General features: G+C 37.1%; 1 protein-coding gene across 1 annotated transcript in view; it reads right to left on the bottom strand.

The window, feature by feature from the left end:
* Positions 1 to 3,017: 3,017 nt before the first annotated feature.
* Positions 3,018 to 23,439, bottom strand: part of rxfp1 (relaxin family peptide receptor 1) — a 95,049-nt gene continuing 74,627 nt past the window's right edge. The window contains exons 12-18 of the mRNA XM_014981980.2: positions 21,767 to 21,838; positions 21,191 to 21,262; positions 20,441 to 20,512; positions 18,276 to 18,505; positions 6,689 to 7,099; positions 6,113 to 6,331; positions 3,018 to 4,706 (exon numbers count right to left, since the gene is read on the bottom strand). Coding sequence (XP_014837466.2) covers positions 4,279 to 4,706; positions 6,113 to 6,331; positions 6,689 to 7,099; positions 18,276 to 18,505; positions 20,441 to 20,512; positions 21,191 to 21,262; positions 21,767 to 21,838 — 1,504 coding nt within the window. The 3' untranslated portion in view covers positions 3,018 to 4,278. The remainder of the gene's footprint in view (positions 4,707 to 6,112; positions 6,332 to 6,688; positions 7,100 to 18,275; positions 18,506 to 20,440; positions 20,513 to 21,190; positions 21,263 to 21,766; positions 21,839 to 23,439) is intronic.

Genomic DNA, 23,439 nt, shown 5'->3' with positions numbered 1-23,439 from the left:
AACCTAAAAACACTGTTGTGATTTTTAACAGAGAAAGCAAAAGCAGGCTTGTGCTAAGTTGGCCTCTATGTCATGCTTTTGAATAGATGTATGCATCATAAACATGCAGGATCATGGGGCAGATTCTGCCCGTCTCTATCTGTCATGAGGCGAGAGCCGGAGTACTACCTGCTCAGGTTATCAGACACAGAACAGCTTGAACCACAAAAAAAGTTTATGGTTTAATTCTGGTTATGTGCAGACAGAAGATCTAAACAAAGACATTTTTTATTTAACCCAATATACTGGTTAGTGTGGACAGGGCCCGAGTTGACTAGGAACTCCACTGTATGGGTCAAATGTGAGGCCATCTTTCTTTGACAGCTGAGGTTTGGCTGAAATGCGGTCATGAAACTGGAGAATAATCTCAGTAATAAAGGCAAACATAACCATGAAAGGCTGTAAATGAAAACAACTGAGGAACTGTGGAACCTAAAAGAAGCTGTACAGAATCAAATGTTTGCAAACCTACATGGACTTTAGTAACATTATACAAAAAAAACAGATTTCATCTAATATACTATAAGAAAGTGTAAAAGACATAAATTAAAAGTGTTTCTGACTTCTTGATGCTTATAGTGGTTTTATAACCTTAAGCATCAAGACATGATGCTTAAAGGTTCACTACTTGGAGCGCAAGTTTTTCACACATAACTTTTCCATTTTGGCTTTATGGTTCACAAATAATGACAGAGAGGAATTTCTTTCACATTTTTTTATACTTGATGGTAGATTTAAATACATTTAGAAGCTGGTGAGCATATGAATTTCATTCAGACATAAAAGGCTAGAAATGAAACAGGGTGATAATATTTTAAGATGTTCACTTATTCATTTCTTTTAAAAGTTTATAATCAAAATAAATCAGCTAATTTTGATTGCTTTGCTAATTGGATTGTGCCTGGACAAATGAATGGCCCTTTCTGATTCTTCCTCCATGTATTCAGCTCATGAGCAGGAGCTGTCAGAACCGCTCTCAGAGTATCTGACAGGTTTGAAATGTAAGATGAACAGCTAAAAGCACAGAGCCTTCAGCTGTACGGATGGCACTGTGGGTTTTTCAATCATCAGCACAGATTTGGAGAATGTGTTATTCTCAAAATGTTTCAGGAAAAGTCAGGAATGTCAACCTTGGGCTGTTGCTACATTAAATGTCTCGATGGAAGACTGACATCAGCACTTTCTATCTCCAGGACAAAAAAGTCAATTCTGTTTAGAGTTAATTTATGTAAAACAATCTGGTGCCTTTGCAACTACCAAATCCATGCTGTGGTGTAGCTACATAAAATAGGAATGCAGCAGACATGTAGCAACCTGAGGCAGCAAAAATGCCATCCATTCAGCAGATTATTTATTTATTTATATATTTTCTGTTAGATAACAGCGGGTGGAATGTAGCTGTCATCACAGTGACTTTTCCAGCAAACAAGTTTAGCTGCCCTGCTTTAAGGAACTTTGCAATAATGACACTGAAAATCCATCTGCTGTACTTCCTCTGCAGGTGACCTTTCATGTGTGTGAAGCCAGGGTGCCCGTCTTTGCTCAGGCTTCCTGCTGGGAGCAGAAAAAGTGTTTCCACACACACCGAGAAAAAACAGGTCCATTTTTACATCAGTGAATACACGGGAAAAGTCTCATCTTGAAGAAATTGAGTGTAGCCACAAACGACGGCAGGAAAATGAACATCTATGAAATGAAATGGATTTTTTACATCCACAGTGAATCACAAACCCACTTGTGGAGCGACATAAACTCTGCTGATGTGAGAGGGACCCACTTGTGCATGAAAAGCAGTGGCACATGTACATGCTCGGAATAATCACACGGGTTGCCTTACAGCTAAACATCAGCGTGTTTGTATGCTTCTCACATTCGCACCAACAAATCCTCCTCTGTGTCTCCAGGAAACTTATTTTAGATAAACAGAAGGGTTTAAAATTTAGCATCACTCCATCTTCCTTCCATTTTTACCCAATACTGAGACAGTGGATGTAACTGGAGTATGTTTCAATAATCCTGAAGTGCGTAACTTCTCTGTCTGAGTGCTTAAACTAATGGAGGGAAATCTCACAGGACAGGTTTTACAGAACTAATTGTTTAAGTCTGGTAATGGCCTTCTCAGCTGCAGAAGCTTAAAATGTCAGTTCATAAAATGGATTTTTCTACGTCAATTAGGCATAACATTATGACCATCTTTGGAAGTTGATGCGATCACAATTGCTATAGCTGGACAAAGCAGGCAGCACTCGTTGCCATTGACATTAAAATTGCACAAATTGGAATTCTGAAAATAAATTTGCTTTTATGGAAACATGGCAATTTTGAAAAAAAAAAAAAAAAAAAAAAAAAAAGTTTTGCACTAGCCTGAGGAGTTTTTCTTTTTTTTTTTAGTTGAATTGAAATGCAATGGAAACACCTTTTGTGCATCACCGGAGGTCTCTCAGCATTACATACTTCAGAAAAAACTGAATTTGACTACAAGTTCCCCAAAACGCAGCATATAGCCACTACCAAATATAAGACGTTTGATGTTCCAATGCCTGAATCAGACACCAGTGTGTCCTCTGATGGCTGATGATGAGAAAACATGATTCATCAGACCAGGGCATCATTTTTCATTGCTCCATAATCCAGTTCTGATACTCATCAGTCTACATGTTGGTGCTTTCAGCAGTGACAGGGATCACTGCGGGTACCCTGACTGGTCGAATGGCTATGCAACCTCAGACACAGTAAATGTGCATCTTGTAGACTTAGTTTGGGTGTTGCGTGCAAATGTTTGGAGTCAGAGCATAAATAAGAATAAAGAAATATCAAAACAAAGATGGAGACATAGAGATAGAGAACATTCCATCTGAGTTGACCGTTTAACCAGTGGAAATTAAATAAAGAAACTCAGACATTATATTCATCAGATGGCAAGACATCTCGTTTAGATGCTAAGGAAAATCGAGGCACATTATTATTACTCTGATTCCTTTTTCTTTCTTTTTGCAAGCCGACAACCCATAGGAGTAGATAATGAAACAGAAAGCATCTTAACAGCCTAATTATTCTGCTACACATCTCTCTCTACACTCTGTGCGCTGCTGCAGTCAACAAAAGCTGCGCCACCAGAACCAGAGGCTACAGCAGGGAACAGAAGCTACTTCTGAATCACTAATCTGTTTTACAGCAAAGCACAGCGACAATAAACAGGAACGCTTGTGTGGAGCCTTTAAGCCATTACATAGAGACTCAATGCATCACTGGCATCATAACCAGTCACTTTATTTAGTTGGAATATTGTGTGATAATGATTCCTGCCAAACTGCTGTAATGAGCTCACCATTCCTCTCATTTAATTGTAAAAATATTTGAATTTTTAGAAGAACTCTGGGGAATAAGCAGTTTTGGGGAGCAACTAATGAAACCAAGTCCCTCTTACTTCCACTGTTCCAATTCTCCATAATCCTCTTTATCAATGTCCTGCATGTTTAAATAAATGCTTTAAGTTGGATAACTGAAAAGTATGTTAATGTACTGTAAATTTTATACACACAATGCTTGGTTGAGGTTCCTATTGCATTAATTTGCTTATATTCAGCACTCAGTAAAAAGCTAGCTTTATTAGCAATGACATTTAGCAGCTTATCCTTGTGGAGGAAGCCAACACTGTCTGCTGGGCAAATGTCAAGGACAAGTGTTCTTCATTATTTTTTGCCTGTAACATTAGATTATGTATTAAAAATCCTTTTTTTATTGGTGTCGAGTAACTTTCTCAGAAACTACATTTTGGATTATTATTAGCTGTAAAGTATAATGAAATAAATAATTAAAAAAATTGCTTGAAATACACTGATTAATTTGCATGACTTTCTTATTCTGTATGAAATTGCTGAGATAAATCATATTTTTAATGACATTCTCATTTACAGAGATGAATCTAAGTTGTATTTAAAAAAACCTTGTAATTCAGAAGTCTTCATCTTTGATTTGTAAGTGAGGTGAGTTCTAGAAAAAAGGCAGAGTAAAATGTTTAACATGGTAGTTGTACACCTTTGATCACTGTGTTTACTGCTAAGCCTGATGGATACTGCTGGCATGGTTTTTCACTTTAAATGAGAAATCTGTGCAAGGATGATGGCCTAAGTTCCATAGTTAAGGGAATAATTAAAAGAGTTTAGATGAATGAACCTGAAATGTTAATGTGGTTGAGGAGAATTATACAGACATACAAACAGATCAATTCTTAGTCACTTAGAGGAGGTCATATGTTTGTGTGAACGTGTGAATATGTGTGCGTGTTTGGGGTACCGTCTTATTCTGCGAGCACACCGATAACACGGCATGCTGCTTCTGCTGTTGTTGCTTCGTGCTTGCATTAAAGTCATTGTATCCCTCATCCGGATTCTCCACAGGGGGGAGTTTGGCTGCTGTGTCTTTCGCCTCCAGCGGACACCCTGGGGAGACGCCGTGGCTGTTTTCCTGGAGGGGCCACATTTCCTGCCAGGTGAGCGACGGATGATGTGGTGGGTGACCGCTGAGCAGAGGCCTTTTCTGTCTGTAGTTTGCCCACACTTGGAGGATTGTTTCTTTGAAAGGCCGCGTGGTTAGCGTGTAGAGGATGGGGTTCAGGGCACTGTTGATGGGGAGAATAAAGATGACGACCCAGGAACTAATGGTACCTGCCAGGAGACAGAGATAAAAAAAAGAGGGGAGAACATAAATGTGGAACAAGCTAACATGACAAGAATATTCATAAAAAAATCATTTTGATGACTTTTTAGCATTTTTATATTTACAGCAGAAAAATGGAGATAGAAAAGAATCATTGCTGTGATGATGTGCTGATGTTACAAAGAAGGAGCTTCTTAAAATTACAGAGGCCAATTTCAAGTTGTCAAATGCAAAGTCAGATTTTCTTTTAAGTTATATTTGATACATTTTCATAACAACTGAAGGCAATATAGTTAGTTACTTGATTGGGCTCTCAGCCTGAAAAATACATAATATTGGTTCTTTATCAGCAATTCCTTGTAAATGGTGCTGGAAAGCCAGTTTATTTCCCTTTAAATGTTATGATGTTTATGAAGAAAATGCATATGATTTGAGCAGTAAACCTTGCAACATCTGGCAATGTGATGTGTGTGGTGGCATCTCCCACACTGGAGAAAAGAAGGCTATTTATCATCTCAATGCAGAGAGATATCGAGATGAGTTTCAACCGGTGAGAATCCCATATCTCTATTCTCCGGGACCGAACTCTTATCTTCTAAGATGTCAATGTTCCCCCAACACAACAGGTTTATCAGATTGAGAGCAGAGGTTGCAATGACCAGGTTTCAGTTCTGACCTCCACCCCACTAAACACTTGTAGGATCAGCTTTGGTGTGCTGTTTATGCAACAGGATCAACACAAGTGACAGCTGCTGGTTGAGAAATGAGAAATCAGCCACAGCAGTGTGTAACTGAGCTGGTGACTAGCATGAAGAGATGCCAGACTATTGTGGTTACACACCATCAAAGCTCCTGTTTGTTGAATTAATGTTGTTAAATTGCCAAAATAACTTGTTTCTTTGAACTTCCATTACTCAGTTCAACAGACACCAAAAACATGCCTTAGCAGGATGAGCAGGATAAGCAGTCTGGCATGGGTAGAAAGATATTTGGCTATTTTTTCAGTAGACTATCCAGAAATGCATCTTTCTTAAAAATGTGGCACAATTTAAGAGAAAATAAACAGGTCGTCCAACAATGTAAGCTTTATTTCCAAGAACCTCTGTCATTCAATATGATTTTGTTCAGGTTGTAACTGCACTAGAAATAAACACCAAAAGTGAGGAAAAATTCAAGGAGCCTTGTGAATACAGCTTTTACTAAGCAGTTAGACATTATTATTGCTTTTGGAGGTGACATTTTACCCTCAAAATTATTTTGCAAAACTTTTATTTCAGGAACTTAAATTGCTAATTTTCGTTGTCACTGGTGCTAACACGCACCACACAAATACTTCAGACACAAACTGAGAGCCACTTATGTTATTCTAAAAGAGCATATTTAAGTGGACTTTAAGTGGGCATCTTTTCATTACCGGGAATTTCCACTTGCAGCAGTGAAAGGATCTTGAGAATAAAAATGGGGATCCAGCAGAGGGAATCGGTGATGACGATAGAGAAGAACCGCTTGGCGATGGTGACCTCTTTTTTTATGTGGTTGCTGTACTTGGTGGTCTGAGTGCCTGTTCTCTGGATGTTATAGAACATACTTGCATAGGAGAAGACAATTATGAGGAATGCCACCAAGTTGAGACCTGAGGAGAGAGTACCGAGTTCAGAATTACTTCTGGGGTCTACAAGGTTTCTTAACATTGTAATTATCAAAGATGATCTGTAGGGTTCTTAATCTTGATACAAATTATTATAATTTGATATAAAAGTATTATAATTTTGAATCAGATCTTTATGCAGGGGCACATTTATAAAACTTGTAAAGTTTTATAGCTTAAGCAGTTAGTTTTATAACTGGATTTGTTTGGTTTATTTGGAAAACCAAACAAAAAGATGTATGTGTTTGCAAAATGTTATGGGAGTAAAATATGTATTAAGTAAAATTGGTTAGAAACATGGTTATGCAATAGGAAAAAGCAAACATGAAAACAAATGCTCACCAAGAAAAATAACAATGGAGTACACATGTGCCCAGGGCGTCTCTGGCTGCTCCGAGTGCAGAGGGAAGCAGACCCCATTGGTGCCATAAAAGTTGCGAAATAAACCCTTGCAGGCCAGAGGCAAAAAGGCGACGACAAATCCAAACACCCATATCCCGAGCAGGATACTGACAGTCCGTCGCCAACCGGGAGTCAGGTAGTGGAAAGGGTACACAATACAGATGTACTTCTCCAAGGTGAGATACGTGAGGAGCAGCACAGACACTTCGGTAGACAGCATAGCCAAAGAGCCAATGACCTGACATTGAGTGCTGTCCATCCAGGCTTGAGCATGACGATTGTATTCACCACGAAACTTCAGGTCATATGCACCAATCATGAAGAGATAAATACCCATCAGGCCATCGGCACCTGCAAGAAAGAACAACTTCCTTTAGAGAGAAGTCTGATTAAACTCATAAATTCTGCCATTTCAGGGGTTTTGTAGTCTTTTTGCTATCCACTTTTAGGGTGGCTTGCCCAGACCTGGGGCATGTTGGCAGCTGTTTTAAAGGTCCTTCACTTGCAGACTATATTCCAGACAGTGGAATGGCAAATTTTCAGAGTCCTTTGAGACCTTGTTATTTCTTTTACCAGACTCATACAACCCTCTGCTGCAATCCACTTTCTGAAGCCCTCAGACTGCTGTTTTGATTGTACCCTGGTGTTCACTCTCCTTTCAACAGTCATTAACACACCACACAAATTACTTTTCCACAAGCACCTAACAGCATGGCTAAACTCAGCTAAACTCTAATTTACACAGTTCGAGTGACTTTCCATCAGTTTGAGAAACAGCTCTAGTGGGTGGGTGTAATCAAATAGTTGGGGGGTCCCTGAATCTGAGAAGTGGATGGATCTGTACGACACAAACACAATATGGAAGCTATGTCAGTCACTATTTTGAGTTTTTTAAATGTTTGGTTATTGTAAGAATCTCTCATGATGCAAAGAGTGACTCCACTCCCTAGCCAATCAGTGACTGACAGACTTGACGTGATGTTTTCAACCGGACTCCACATGTTTTAAACCTAAGCAGTAGTAGAAAAACCTGATCACCACATAGAGCCGGCGCCAGCTGGACTGAGGTGGTCCTACTGGAAAAAGGTTGTAAATGTCTAAAGTTTGAACAGGGCACAGGTCCATCAAAATGGTCCTGATTGGTTACCTTGGCCTTTTTTGTGCTGCTGGTGACCTTTACTCATAGTAATCGGACTGCAGGCAGAGAAAGAGCAGAGGGGAAGGCATGCTGGAAGTGTCCCAAGGTCAGCAATATAAACAACTGTGAGGGGCGCTCACTTGACCAAAATGCACCATTTTAGCCATTTTAAGTGGGAATAAATGAAGGGATGTTCTAATTAATTTCTTTTACAGAATATATTTTATTTTTATTGTTCAATGATTAATTTATAAGTATTGTTAAAATGTATATTCGATATCCATATTGTAACTTTCTAACTATAGAGACCACCTGAACAAAACCCTCATCCAATGATTTTGAAAAGAAGAAAAAGGTACATATAGGCTCCACTTGTCTATAAGCAGAAGTCCATTTTGTGAGTACTTTGAGGTTTTCTTTTGAGTAGTATTTTTTTCTAATATATATCATTTTACTTTTTATTTTTTCTCCAGTACATCTAATTTTGTAAAAAAGAAAAGAGAGGCTTTTAGAGGGTGTCCTAAATTTCTGTGTGTTATTTCATACAACTCACCAACTTATCCACTATAAGATTTTCTGAAATGTCGATGACAAAGAAATAGATGCCCTTTCTAGATAATTAGAATTTTTTATTCAGAATAAATTAAAACTGTAACCTGTTATCTTGCTGAAAAGATGAAAGGATGTATTAGAGCACATGTGTCAAACTCAAGGCCCGTGGGCCACATGTGGCCCGCCATGTCATTTTATGTGGCCCCCCCAGCATTTTATAGGCCCATGATTGATTTAAAATAGGATTTGAGCACGAATTGACTACAAACTACATCTCCCATAATGCATTCCGATTGTTACCAGCCAACATTACGACTTCTCGTCACTAGAGAGCAGCAGAGTCACCTCAAGCTGCTTATTGATTTCCCCAGCGAATAAAACTGAGACGTCGACAAGCTAACATCAAAACGTCCAAGAAAAGAAACATCAATTTACAAGTAAGACTGTGAATGAAGATGTGTGTGAGTTGGTGTCAGGGCGGCAGGTGGCGCTAGACTTTTTTTGTTATCCGTTATCTTGACCGACAACATGAAAAAAAAAAAATAAAAAAATCGGTCATGTACTATTTTTATCTGTGAAATTACAATCATATTAACATCGGGTATTTAATCGCCTTTATGCGGTTTAGTTAATATTCACCGTGAATCCAGATCCCATCACAAATTAAGCAGATAAATGTATCTACATTTTTCTCGTAGTGACAAAAACCCCCCCAATAACTTTTAATAAATTAAATTAAGCGACTTCACTTAAATTAGCATCACTTTACCCACTGGGGTCTGAACGCACTTCCTCCTGATCAGATCAGATCAGATCAACTGAATTCTGTGAGTGTTTAACCCTGTGCGGTCCGGTGTGCGCTTCTACCAGGATTTATTTATTTATTTATTTTTTGCGTGGTTTCGCTTCTCCGAAACCGACAGATGTTACGTCTGCAGCTCCTCCAGGACGCCGCTCTCCTGGGCGTTCTGGACTCTGTAGAACCATTTGTCTCTGCTAATGGCATCTCCAATACATTTTTTGATCCCAGGCTTAGTTTATGGACTGAACAGACAGAAACAGTTACCATTATACATTTTAAACTGTTGATTTTATTTTTGAACCATTTTTTTTATGGTTCAAAAATACATTTTTTAATTGTAAAGTGTTGATTTTATTTTTGAAACCTTATTTATTGTAGTGTTATTATTTTTGAACCATTTTTAATTGTAAAGTGTTGATTTTATTTTTGAACCATTTTTTTATTGTAAAGTATTGATTTTATTTTTGAAACCTTTTTTATTGTAGTGTTGATTTTATTTTTGAACCTTTTTTTAATTGTAAAGTGTTGATTTTATTTTTGAACCCTTATTTATTTTGAAGTGTTGATTGTTTGAAGGACCTTACACATGAATTGCCCCATATGGGGTTTGAACTGACGACCTCAGGATTACCAGCACGGTGCTCTAACCTGCTGAGCTAACTCACCTACCTTACAAACTGTTAAGTTTCCATGGATTTAAGAAGAACTTACATGATCTTACCACAATGAAGATTTGATAAAAGTGCTTATATTCTAATGTTTTTCAAAACAACATACATAATATTTTATGAGCCTGAGGTTCTGTAGTGTAGTGGTTATCATGTTGGCTTTACATGCAAAAGGTCTCTGGTTCGAAACCAGACAGAAACAGATTTAGTCTATTCTATTCATCACAGGTGTTTACTAAAGGTCAACAAGGGTTCTGTGGTGTCATGGTCTGTACTCTGAATCCAGGCATCTGAGTGCAAACCTCAGTTGAAATTTTCATGCGTTGCATCTCACATCATCAACTTTGGAACCTCAAACTGAAACAAAGCAGAGAAGTTCAGTTCCTGTAGTGTAGTGGTTATCACGTTTGCTTTACACGCAAAAGGTCTCTGGTTCGAAACCAGACAGTGAAGCCAGCAGCCCACCTGTGGAGAACACAGCTTCAAAAAACCCTCAGAAATTATGACCAGCTGAAGTCAGAAAATATGATGCAGCTTTTATGCTAAACAAATGCAATAACTATTAATTTTTGAATAAAAGTGTGGAAAAAACTTTCTATAAGTTTATGCTTCTTTACATATTTTGTAGGAATGTCTGAGGATTTGTAAAGTGCGTCCCTGGCCAGAAGTTAATGATGTTTGCGGGGTCAAGGTAGGGAAAGGTTTGGGAAACCCTGCTCCATGATTTTATAGTTTATTAAATAAGTTGAAGGCTATAACAGATTTTGATTAAAGTAAAACATGTTTTCTATTTATATGGACAGTTTACACAGTATCTATTCTATTCATCACAGGTGTTTACTAAAGGTCAACAAGGGTTCTGTGGTGTCATGGTCTGTACACTGAATCCAGGCATCTGAGTGCAAACCTCAGTTGAAATTTTCATGCGTTGCATCTCACATCATCAACTTTGGAACCTCAAACTGAAACAAAGCAGAGAAGTTCAGTTCCTGTAGTGTAGTGGTTATAATGTTAGCTTTACACGCGAAAGGTCTCTGGTTCGAAACCAGACAGAAACAGATTTTGTAGGTTATTCATCTCTTGGGGTACAGTGAGACAATAAGAGCCTTCCTCTTTTGTGATGGTTCATTTGCCAATCGACTTCAATGTCGGCTTCTTTGATGTGGCCCCCCAGCATTTTATAGGTTGATGATTGACTTAAAATAGGTTTTGAGCATGAATTGACTACAAACTACATTTCAACCAAAGATTTGTATTCAGAAAGAATGTTTTTAATTAATTGATTTCAGTTGCCTCTGAGACTAAGTCTTTGCGTAAATATAATGTCTGCCCATGTGACTTGTTTTTATTATTTGCTTGCTCACCTTTAAACACTGATTTAAATATTGTAATTTTTAAACTGAGCAGTAATTTTACATCCATGGAAACTCAAATGTAATATTTAAAACTTCAATACATAAAATCAGTTATTTAACAATATGAGGTGGTGTTTAATTTATTTTTAACATTGTATTTTATACATTTATGCTAGGGGTGCCCAAGTCTAGTTTTCCAGAGCTACCATCTGCAGCTTTAGATGCATTCCTTCTCTAACACACCTGGACCATTGACTCATTATAAGCCTCTACAGAACTGAATGAGGGAAGTCAACCTTTTGTCTTGGGTGTTTTAGCAGGGATGCACTCCTGATTTGTACCGTCAATGTGGCCCATTGAGGGGGGCCAATATGCTGAAGTGGCCCTCAGTGAAATTGAATTTGACACCCCTGTATTAGAGTAAGAGAATGTAGTCAGAGCAAAGTCCTTCACAAAAGCTCAAAACTTAAAACTGTCCCATAGAAACCCTCACAGACTGAACTCAGGAAGAATGAAGTCAGTGTGGAAAGAAGGTCATAAAAAGTCAGTTTTGCAAATATATTTTAGACTCTTCAGCAGCAGTCACTACTTATGCTCTTGGCATATTTTAAATTTGACTGAAAAACAAAAGAGCAAATTATCCAGTCAGAAAAGTACAGCTAGGAAAAAGGGTGTTGCTCAGTGGTGGGCTTTGAAGGTTTTTATATTAAAAACATACAGAATGTGAGGATCCATGCACAGCTGCAGGTCTGGCTTCTGTTGTTAGTCACTCATTAATCAACAATTCCTTAGTTAGTTACTGGTATTATGTCATGCTGCAGAGACAGATTGATTTTCTATATACCTCCATTCTGCACAAATGAGTAAGCAAACGGACATAAAAAGATGCAAACATATTTGCAAACTAGTCAGGTTGCTAATGTTAATGTTTTTTGTATCCAAAATGCAAAACAGGAAAACCATGTTATTCTTGGTCTATACCAAAACAAAATCCAATAATAATAATTGCTTTTGTTTTAATACAAACATTATTTTATTTTTTTTAAACATGAAGAAGCAGTTTTTGTATTTTGTGTTGAAACTTGTTCTTATGTTGTTGAGATTCAATATTAATCCTACTGCACAAAAAGTAAAATAATAAACAATAAGCCCTCTGGGATGTCTGCACATTCAGCTTGAGTTGAGCTGCTGTTCCACGGAGCAGTCAACATATTAGTATTAATAACTCAGCACATAAGCACATCATCATAGCAAAGAACCAAGGTCTCCTGTGGTAGAAATACTTAATTATATGCAGTGTACCGGTGTCATACAGAGAGCTGACATTTTCTTTTGTACAGGACTATACATCTGATCAAAAGTGTCTTATTACCTCCCTGGACAATGTTTTCCTCCATGTTTACTCCTCATTGCCCTTGGCAACTTATTAAAAAGTTTTCCTGTCATGATCAACGAACAAATTGCAAATTTACAAGTCATACTCTCTAATAAGTTTATAGATGTCTCGTCAGTCACTTTTTAATGTTCAGATGAACAACAAAAAGTAATTCCTTCATTATGTCAGCACACCATAAGCTATCACCGATGACGGCTAAATATGTCCAAAAATCCCAGAACAGCAACTATCTTGGTGTCCTGTTCATAAGTGATGTTAAGAACCAGAGATGGACAGAGAGATTGGGTCTTTGTCTACTGTAATGTGAGCATCTGTTGTAGTGAAGAAAGAGTTGACCAGATCAGCAAAGCTCTTAATATACCAGTTCCTCAAAGTTCAGACCCTCACCTATGGTCATGAGAAATGGAACAAGAATGAAAGAGTGAGATCCTGGATGCAAGTGGTCAAAACAAGCTTCTACTGAAGGATGGGTGGACAAAGCTGGTTTGTTTCTGCAGAAGGAACCTTGTAGTTACAGGTTCCTCAAAGATCTCCGTCAGCAGCAGACGCAGCATACAACCCCACCAAGAAATAAGTAAAGCTGCCAAATACTGCTTAGGGTTAGGGTTAGAGAAAACTGAGAAGCACAGCTTTGTGTGCCCATACCAGCCTGACCCAGAGCTGGAAAGGTCAAGTTCAGAGCCGACTTGCTAACCAATAAGATAATGTTAGCCACAGTAGCTAACGGCTCCCAACAGACACAGCCAGCCAAATGTCTAAATTCATCTTGCCCGTTAGAGCTCTGTTCACAGTAGGTTGTAGCAGCTTAGGATGATCAATGTAAATATTTTTGTGTATTTTTGCTTTTCTTCAACAGGAAATAGAGATCGATCATGAATGTCAGTCCAGGAAGAAAATAAGTTGGATACTGTCCAAGGTTTGAGACTGGGGTGAAGGTTCGTCTCTTAATGGAGAAACTGCATTGAATATGAAGCGAAAATGAATGCTGTAGATCAAAGCATATTTACAAACAAAATCCAGTAAAAAATGTAGCAAGACTTGATTGTTGTCTTAGGTATGCAAAGCTGGCATGTCCTTGAAGACTTGCAGCAGTTATTGAAGTAAATTATGGGTCCACAAAGAATTGAATCTGGGGGTTGATAGAGATGCACACCACCTTCCACAAGCCGCTGTTTGAGCCTGTTATGTTGGGCCAAGAGCAACTCAATGTGTAATTATCCACGGAGCTCATGGATGAAATTATGGAGGTGACATTTGACCCGACGCATTAAATATGGCCACTACAGATGGTGAAGCACAGTTTTCTTCTTATTGCCTCAAGAATAATTATACATCATATTTTTAAGCTCCTCTTATGTTTTCTTAGGGAATAATGTTGATAACTGACCTATTTTCTTTTTCAGGTTCCTCCAAGCAGAGTAGTCTCATTTTTCTTAGATTCAAGTCCCACATGCTTATCCACTGGTGCAGTGTGAAAACTAATTACTCATATATTCTCTTTTCCTGGCATCTGAAAGGCATCAGTCAAAATCTGTAGTTTATATCCAACTGGAAAATGTTACCATTATTGCCATTTTATCCTTTGTTTTACATAAAGTATCACCTGAATACAGTGAAAATACAAATTTTAATATAATTCTTTTGGCTTTTATATGCATCACCAACACAAAGTAGTCCATAATTGTTAATATGTCTAATTTTAAACATTTTGTACTAATTAAAATCTGAAAAGTTTGGTGTTCACTTGTATTCAGCTCCTGTTGCAAATTCTCCTGTTATTTGGGATAAGTCTCCACCAGCTTTGCAAATTTGCAGACAAAATATTTTCCCATTCTTTTCAAAATACCTTTAACCTTACGGTCTATAAAATTTATATGAAATATATTAACATTTGTGACATGTACAAAAAAAAAGGCTCTCGAATAGTTTTCCAAAATTAATCTCATAAAGTTATTAAAAGTGATCTATAATACATTTGGTTTATTAAATAAAGAGCTCAACATTTTATTATTGATTCTATGCAGTATTGAGATGTGAGGATTTAAAGTGGAAAACAGCAGAACTGATTTGGTTCGTGCCTGACTGGGATCTCTAAGAGGATCTTGGCTTCAGGTTGACCTTGTATTGAGATGTTTTAGCAGAAAAGAAAAAAACAAACAAACGGAAATGTTTTCAGTGAGTAAAAGGCTACAGTCAAAGATGAATGTGGCTGAATAGATGAAAATATCTTTCAAGCTAACTTTTGATCCAGATTTGAATACAGATGGCTCAACACTTGAATGAGTTTATACTTTGCCTGTGAACTTAAATCTGTTCCATCCCTTTATATGCAGATCAGTAGCTCTTTGTGGATATGTTGTGTTTGCATATAGAAGCACATAATCCACTTCTGGTGAAGAGATTAAACCATTTTAAGGCCAGTTAGCTCCTTTTTCATTCCTTTAAGCTTCACTTTAGCTTTTTTCAGCCAACTCTGAAGGAATGAAGTTTTAAAGATCAATGTGTTAAAGCAAGTAGGCTATAAATGTCTTGAAATGAAAACAAATTCAAACTTGGTTGACACTTTTCATGGTACATTTGTCATGGGTTTACTAAACTTTTAGAAAAAAAGTTTTTGCCCTTCAATCTCTGGTTTATCACAGTGGGGGCTGTGGCCCCATGGGGGGGAAGGTCACCATGAAGAGCTAGGAGGGTCTTAGAAAGTAAGAGGACAAAAAATACAAAATTGACAAGTTTCTGAAAAGAAAAAAAAGTGAAGCCACCATCCAGCAGCCCACCTGTGGAGAACACAGCTTCAAAAAACCCTCAGAAATTATGGCCAGCTGAAGTCAGAAAATATGATGCAGCTTTTATGCTAAACAAATGCAATAACTATTAATTTTTGAATAAAAGTGTGGAAAAAACTTTCTAGAAATTTATGTTTCTTTACATATTTTGTAGTAATGTCTGAGGATTTGCAAAGTGCGTCCCTGGCCAGATGTTTGCGGGGTCAAGGTAAGGAAAGGTTTGGGAAACCCTGCTCCATGATTTTATAGTTTATTAGATAAGCTGAAGGCTATAACAGATTTTGATTAAAGTAAAACATGTTTTCTATTTATATGGACAGTTTACACGGTATCACATCACAGCAGCAGCAGATTTGCTCTTCAATCTCAAATATTTCCAAGGAATAAACCGTCTTCAGCATCAACTCCGTTTTCCTCAATTGTCAGTCTGGAGTTCATTTTAAATGGCCATTTTAAAAAACAACTATTCTGATTCTCCTCATTAAATCATGAAACAACCAAGGAGTCCTCATCTGATGTTGATAGCAAATGAAATTGCATTCGTTAGCATTCTGATGAAATCCTGTGTTGAGCTGTGAGCTACCAAAACACAGAAATGTCTTTATTTAAGGATGCAGGGAACATGTTTAAGAGTTGGGGCATGTTACCTCCACATTGCATCACCTCTTCTTTTAATGAAGCGCTTTAACTGTCTAGAAAATGTCAGGAACAATATGTTGAGTTTTGAATGTGTTGTCATTTTCTCTGTTTTTCTAACAGACTTTAACTTACTGCCATACAGATGTCAGTTTAATAGCTGTCCACCTGGAACACAAAATGTATCTGGCACTGTGTTGCTGTAAAAGTCACCTGGACAACAGCAAACTTCACTGAGCTGCATATAATGGTGAGGACTAATGCTGTGCGACATACTCATGTCCACTAATCTTCTCTTCTTAGATTCTCCTGTCCAGTTACTCTGTCTTGTATTAAATATATTTATGCCCCTATAAACATTTTTCCCGTTTTGTCACATTACAACCAGAAATATCAATGTATTATTGGGAAATTGTAGCAGATGAACATAGAATATTTGTGAAAATATCCTGTATGGTTTTATGTATTTTTTACTACACTAATTCTGAAAAGTGGTGGGTGCAAATGCATTTAGCAACTTTTACTTTAATGTAAATTTATAACATCTATATCTGTATTGTACCGTCACAACACAGTGACAGTTTTAAGTAATGAATAAAAAATGATAAAAGTTACATGCTGCAGCTTTGAAAAGACTACAACTTTTCTTTTGTCAGGAAACTGTGGAGTGTTTCTCCTCACCATTAGCCAAGGAAAAGGCTCCTGAAACAAATTATATACTTGAAATCACAGCTTCAGCTATAGATTGTAGAGTTGATATTTAAATGTTTCTAGTGCAGAGATGTTGATAAAAAATATGGTTAAATATTTAAGTATTGATTACTTTTTTAGACATCAGTGTAGAGCTCTTGTTTTATGAAACTTGTCCTCAGTTGATTCAGTTATTATCACACCTAACATACTAATTTGTTGTGTGACACCGTATTTAAATGTGAGATGTTTGAGCTGATTGATGCGTGGATATATTTTTTCCTCTTTTTAGGGTAATATAAAACTTAATTAGCTTTTTTTATTGCCCTGGTGCCAGCTTTCTACCCCCAGCTGTTTTCTCACTCCTTTTCCTTCATGCAATATTAACAAGGTCATGTAAAATTATCAAGCCAAAACGTGGTAGAAAATTGGAGCATACGTGCATGGGGGGGGAACATTAAATTTTGATGTGCAGAGGGACAGCTTTCACTTACACAGCCTTGGTGGTAGATGCATCCAGAATATGTTTAAAAGATTTTGTTGGCACTGAGGTAAAAATAAAACTAATATGAATCTTGATTTACATTCAGGGTTTGAACATTTGCATGCTCATTGCATTCATATAAACTTTTTACGAAGCATCTCAGCTTTTCTGGAAACATCTCTCAACATCTTAATCAAGAGTCTGTATTAATTTAGCAGATGAAATTACGATTTGAGAAATCCCTCTAGTGATTTATCTTTTTCCATTTAGTCATGACAGCGTGAGAAGCATTCAGATTTGTAGTTTTGAGGAATGTAAATACACTTTGATTTCTTTTATCTGTACTGTAGTGTTTATTTAATTTCACTGTTTCTGGTTTGTTATGGAGAATGATCAAATGAATGCGCAACTGTGGCATCAATGTCATTTAGAATAAATCTGAGCAGAAAAAGTTTAGTATTGGACTGCAGTGGTACAAGAAATCATTCTTCACTGTCCACCTCTGGTTCCCACAAGGTAATGTTTGCTGTCCATATAATTGCATGAAATTTTTTAACACGTTGAGTTTCTGAAATTAATTAACAGTCCTGGCCCTAATACAAACATCTTGGGTTCACTGGTAGGAAATTTAAGTCTTAACTCCATCCAGAACCTCTGGGCAGGTCAACCAAAAAACAAACTCTAGGAAGTGAAAGTGTGTCAGGCTGCATTACACACATATTAACACAGAATGAGTAGTCACTGCAAAAATATTGATGCTTTGCATAAACTTGATATAATTCATAATAAACCCTGAGAGACTTATTAAATATTTTATACCAGAGAAACATAATGAAACATGACTATGCATTATAGCAAAGAAATACAGTCAGAATAAAAATAAATAAATAAAAATTCAGGCAGAAACTTCAAGTGACACTTTGTACTCTCTGAAGTTTAAAAGGCTCCATATCCCTCTCCCTTTGCACAACGCTCCCTCCCAAATGACTGCTGTTCCCCTGAAAGTGCAGTTTGACTCACAGCAGAGGGAGATGATGCACATGGCGTGGAGTTTGTTCTCGGAGCGGATATACGAGCGCATGCAGATGACAAAGATGTTGCCAAAGCATGTGGTGGCAGAGACAACCCAGACAAAAACCCTCAGGACGATGTTGGCCAGCAGGTCCTCAAAAGACGAGATGCCATCTGTGTTGGGCTTGCAGCTGCGCACGTGAGGGGCATAGCCGCAGTACTGGAACTTCTTGAAATAGCTAAGAAAACAGATAAAACAACATCAAAAAAGCAATCTAATGCTAGGGCATGGGGTGTGTGTTTACTTGGAGCCTGGAGTGGTCTATCCACAATATTACCCTTACTGTCTATTTGTGCATTTAAACTGGAAGATAATGAAAAACAGAAGGACAGTGATCTCATTTCTGTCAGACTGTGCAGTTCAGGAGGTGGAAGACTTACTTAAAAAACCTATTTGGATTAAAACTGGTCCTTTTGTTCTTATAAACTCTTGTTGGAGGAAGCCGACAGAGATTTAACGTCAGTCGTTTATCAAAACTAAAAGAACTGAAACCCAACCAAGCGTTTGGCTTTGGGTTAATTTACTTTTAGATGTGGGGTGTTGACACAGCTCTGCTTTCTTCACAGTGTCACTTTGGCCTGAATGGTAACTAGAAAAATGGCCTTAATGAAAAGCAAAAGGAAAATCAATCAAATCCTCTCAGATCCTGAAATGACTAAATTTGGACTATTGATTGAAACTATTTTTTTTTAAACTATTTTTTTTCTGCATAAAATGCAATAAATATTATACTTGGTGTGCAAGTATTTGCAGAATGTCCACATTTTGTAAAGTTACAAACCCAAATTTCAATGTTCCTTAAAATTTTAGAACATAAGCCAAGTTTAACTTGGCCTGTCCGATGTGCGCTGGTTGTTCTCTAATGATCTCTAACAAACCAGTGAGGCCTTCACAGAACAGTTAGATTTACACTGAGATTACATTACATAGGCAACTGGTTGTGAAGAGTTTTATTTATGGCTAAGAGGGCTGAAAACATGCTTCATTTTTTAAAAAACCCAAATGTAATTTTCTTTTCTTTTCTTATCGTTTACTGCTCTGTGTTGGTCTGATACATAAAATCTAATTTAAATAAATTAAAGTTTGAGATTACACATCAAAATGTCAAAAGTTTATCTCCTATATCACTATTGGAGATAAACTGTTGCTATTTTAGCCAAAATATTCACTCATTTCAAATGAAGGTGGGCAACGTTCAGGATGGAGGTTGAACGTTCAACCAGGGAAAAAAAAAAAATAAAAATACTAAAGTTTTGTCATCAAGTGATGCACCAGTATGTAAATTTGGGTTAGTATTAATATCTGATGTTAATATTACTGTTGTGTCCGATAACTGATATGGTATTATGTTCTCTTACCTTTTCCACATAGTGAGAACACCCCACAATGCACTGCTTCAACATCATTGTCACATGACTAAAAAACTCATCATTTATTGAAATTGAAGTTTTATATATCAGGCAATTTGGTAAAAAAAATTAAGGAAAGCCAAACCCAATGTATTGTGCACTTCTACTTTGTTCCCATGTTTTGCTGCTTTTTATGGGTCAGTTTATGGAGTCAAATCTGTTGAAAAATCATAGAAATTGTATATTTGGAAGCAGATTATAGCCAGGCTGGTTGATTTAAGAGAAAAACACACACACACACACAACCCCACACACACACACACACACCCCCACACACACACAATGTAACCTTCCACAGCATAAAAAGTATTTGTCATGAAGATTTGAAATTGTTTTTCACTGTTTGGTGCTACAAAATTGCCTTTCAATTTACTTGCCACAGTTTGGGGCTAAACCCTTTTTACTAAAACAAACCAGATCACCATCCTTCTTAACATTAATGGTTTTTGTTTAGCCCACTTGAATAAAAACGAAAAACTACAACTAAAAAAAAAGAAGTAAAAAAGGAACTTATTCCTTCCACGAATTCATGAATTATGTATCTTTGCGCTCTGAGAGGTTGGCTCACCTTAAAGCTGGTTTAATTATCTCCCAGATGGATTTAAAGCTGAGCCCCAGTAAGGATAGCCTGTGACTCGGTCTTATCAGTACATTATGTGTGAAAAAATGAAGGTCTCCACAGAGCATGATAATGTTGTACTTACATGTGAGTCAAGTATCTGAGAGGTTCAAACATCCTTCGCTGTATGTTATCAATTTCTATTCCCTCTATGCTCCTGAGAGACATAAAAACATTTTGTTACAAATTCTGAAAAGTGAAATACAGACCTGTGAAAAAGAATATGCTCCTATGGACTTTCTCTGTCTATGCTGTTCTTGTCAAACTTCAAGTGTTTCAGATCAAACAAATTTTATTATCAATAATAGATTAAAAAAAGCATGTTTCAAAAACTTTGTTTTTTGAGCCATTTGGAGGTGAATTTGAGCACAGTGCTGTGCTCTGGATTACTGTCCTGCTTCATGATCAAAGTGTCCCTACAATCCTTTAGAAATTTATGCTAGAGAGATAATTAATTGTTTGATCACTTATTGAAAATTGTCCAGAGCCTGAAGCAGGAATACAGCCCCAACCATCACACTACCACCACCATGTTTTCTGTTGGCCTGATGCTCTTTTTCTGAAATGATGGGTTAGATTTACACCTGATACATTTGGGCGCACACGTTGTAAAACTGTGTGAGAATTTGGGTTTTTCTGGTCTTTTTGCCGAGCCTTTGTCTTACTGTTAAACTTTTTCCTATTTGGCATGTCACAACAGACATGTTGGCAGATCTTAAACATCATAAAAGACTTCATTACCCTTTCAAAAGCTGATACAAAGCTGTTGTTGTCCTTAAATCTCCAACAGTAAAGATTAGTGGTCAGTGTCAAGAACGGGAGAACAGATACTTACAAAGACTTCAGTTTATGTAACTTGTCAAAGTGATCCAGTTGAAGCTCCACGATGGGATTGTAAGATATGTTTCTACAAGATTAAAAAAAAGCACACAAAATATTAAATATAGATGCTACTGATCCTTGATCTCACACTACAGATAAATCCTGCAGAGATTACATATCAGACATCAGCGCTTCATCTAAATAACATGTTTTTCTGTTTCTTTTTAACTCCTACATGTTTTCCTTCCAATCAAGCTATCAAAACAATTCAGCAGCAAAAGCTGGACTCGTCCTCTTTCTGTTTGTCTCTGCATGACAGCTTGATATAAACCTATTATGCTGTTAGCAAGCTAACTTCTGCTCAACTATTTTTATGTAATAAATGCATAAAATCTTGGTGCAAATGTAAAAACTTTACTTTTCATACTTTATATGTCTGATTTAATTATATTGAAATAAAATACACTAAATCCAATTAAAATTGAGTTTTGTGCAATCTGATTCTCGCAGACATGTAAACAGACTCCAGCTGCAGCAATCCAAAGTTAAACCAAAATCTGTTTACTGTCGTGTTTGATTAAGAACTCACAGTTGGAGCAAATCCTCCAGTAAGACAAATAGATTGGGAGGTATGGCCACCAGTCTGTTGTTGGACAGATCCCTGTGCAGAGACACAAGCGCATAAGCATTAGACAAATAAACAAACTCATTCAGAACCAAAAGACTGTTCTAATTTTTGCTGATCTTTTTATAGAACATTGTTGGTTTCCAAACTATTTCCTGCTGATATACAAAATATGAACAACAGACTTGGCCGATTGACATGCAGAGACAAACAGGCACAACACTGTACTTTCTCCTTTACATGTGTTTATTATTTGTAGAAATTATGATAAAAAGAGAAGCAACTTTTTAAAAATAAAAATAATTTTTCTTGTAAAAAAAGAAATCTATGCATGAAATCCAGTTATTGTAAGATTTTACTCAGGAACAATTAAAGGTGCTAGTACGAGCAAAAAATAAATAATCTCAATTTAGTTGTCTTTTTTTTAAATAAACTTTAAAATAACACAAAAAAACAAGGGCAAGGAAAAAAACTTAACACCTGATTTCAATAAAAATAGTTCACAACATGTCCAATAAGAAACCCTGTCAGACAGACATTATGACAGTAGGTATTATAACTCTTACAGGCCATTTTAATACACAAAGTGGAAACTAAAGTAGCTAGTCGTCTTCTTATGTCTGTAAGAAATACTAAACATCTATCAGAGACACAGCTGAGAGTTCTTTATAAGTACATTAGAGTTTCTAAGTGCTTTAAGTAGAATGACCCTGGAGTTCTTTTATTCCTTGAAGAGCTCTCATCTTCTATCCAAAAGCCTTTTTCAGTTCTCAATGTGATTGGAAGTAAGGCCTATTCGTGCTGTAGTCACACCATTTGGGTCATTAAGTACACAAGTTGCCAGTTCTGCTCTCCGTTTTTGTCCAGTACTTGAGTCCATGTTATTTGTCGACATACAGATGAGTGGCTTTGGTCACATGGTGTGAACTGCTGTGAAACTGAATGAGGAGAGTCAGGACTGATCACCATCCTCTTTGTGAACTCACCATACATGCAGAAGATACAGATAAATGGAAATACTATTTTTCTCCCTCAAAACATTTAAATTAATAAAGTAGAAACAAGGTAAAGTTTACTATTGAAGCAAGATTAAGGTTAAAATCCACTGGCAGGAGTCAGAGGGAGAATGTAGTGGACAGAGTTAAGTATTCTGACAGGCTGTTGTTTAAAGACGCTCAGAAGCGTTGGAGTGTGTTCTGGTACCTTCTCCCTGAGGCAGGAGGCTGAAGACGGGTAGTGAGGAGTGTGAGGTGTCACCAGCAATGTTGGCAAAGTGGATGTCAAAAATATCAGTGAAGGAGGGAAGAGTGGAGATGATCCTCCTGGCTTCTCTATGTCTTGCAGAATCTTTTTGCAGTCTGCAGAGTTAGGTAGATCAAATCTGAGGTCACCTCCTCTGTTAAATGTTGGTTTTTCAGACGTGGTTGGCTTCTTTTAATACAATCTAGTTATCTCTGTCTAAAATGATGCCTTCAGTCGACCATCCCTTTTCCTTCAGATGTCAAATGAACACCTGAGACTAGACAGAATAAAATGGCTCTTCTGGTCCATCAGTGATATGAGGACCAGGTGAGTCTAATCAGTGAAGAGTTGCACATCTGTGGAAGAGTAGGCAGGAAACTGTGGGAAGGAGGCTA

This window comes from Poecilia mexicana, unplaced genomic scaffold, assembly GCF_051168715.1.
Source record: "Poecilia mexicana isolate PSO_F unplaced genomic scaffold, ASM5116871v1 scaffold_10, whole genome shotgun sequence".
In the NCBI taxonomy this organism is placed as follows: Eukaryota; Metazoa; Chordata; class Actinopteri; order Cyprinodontiformes; family Poeciliidae; genus Poecilia; species Poecilia mexicana.
This window is presented reverse-complemented; position numbering and strand designations above follow the sequence as displayed.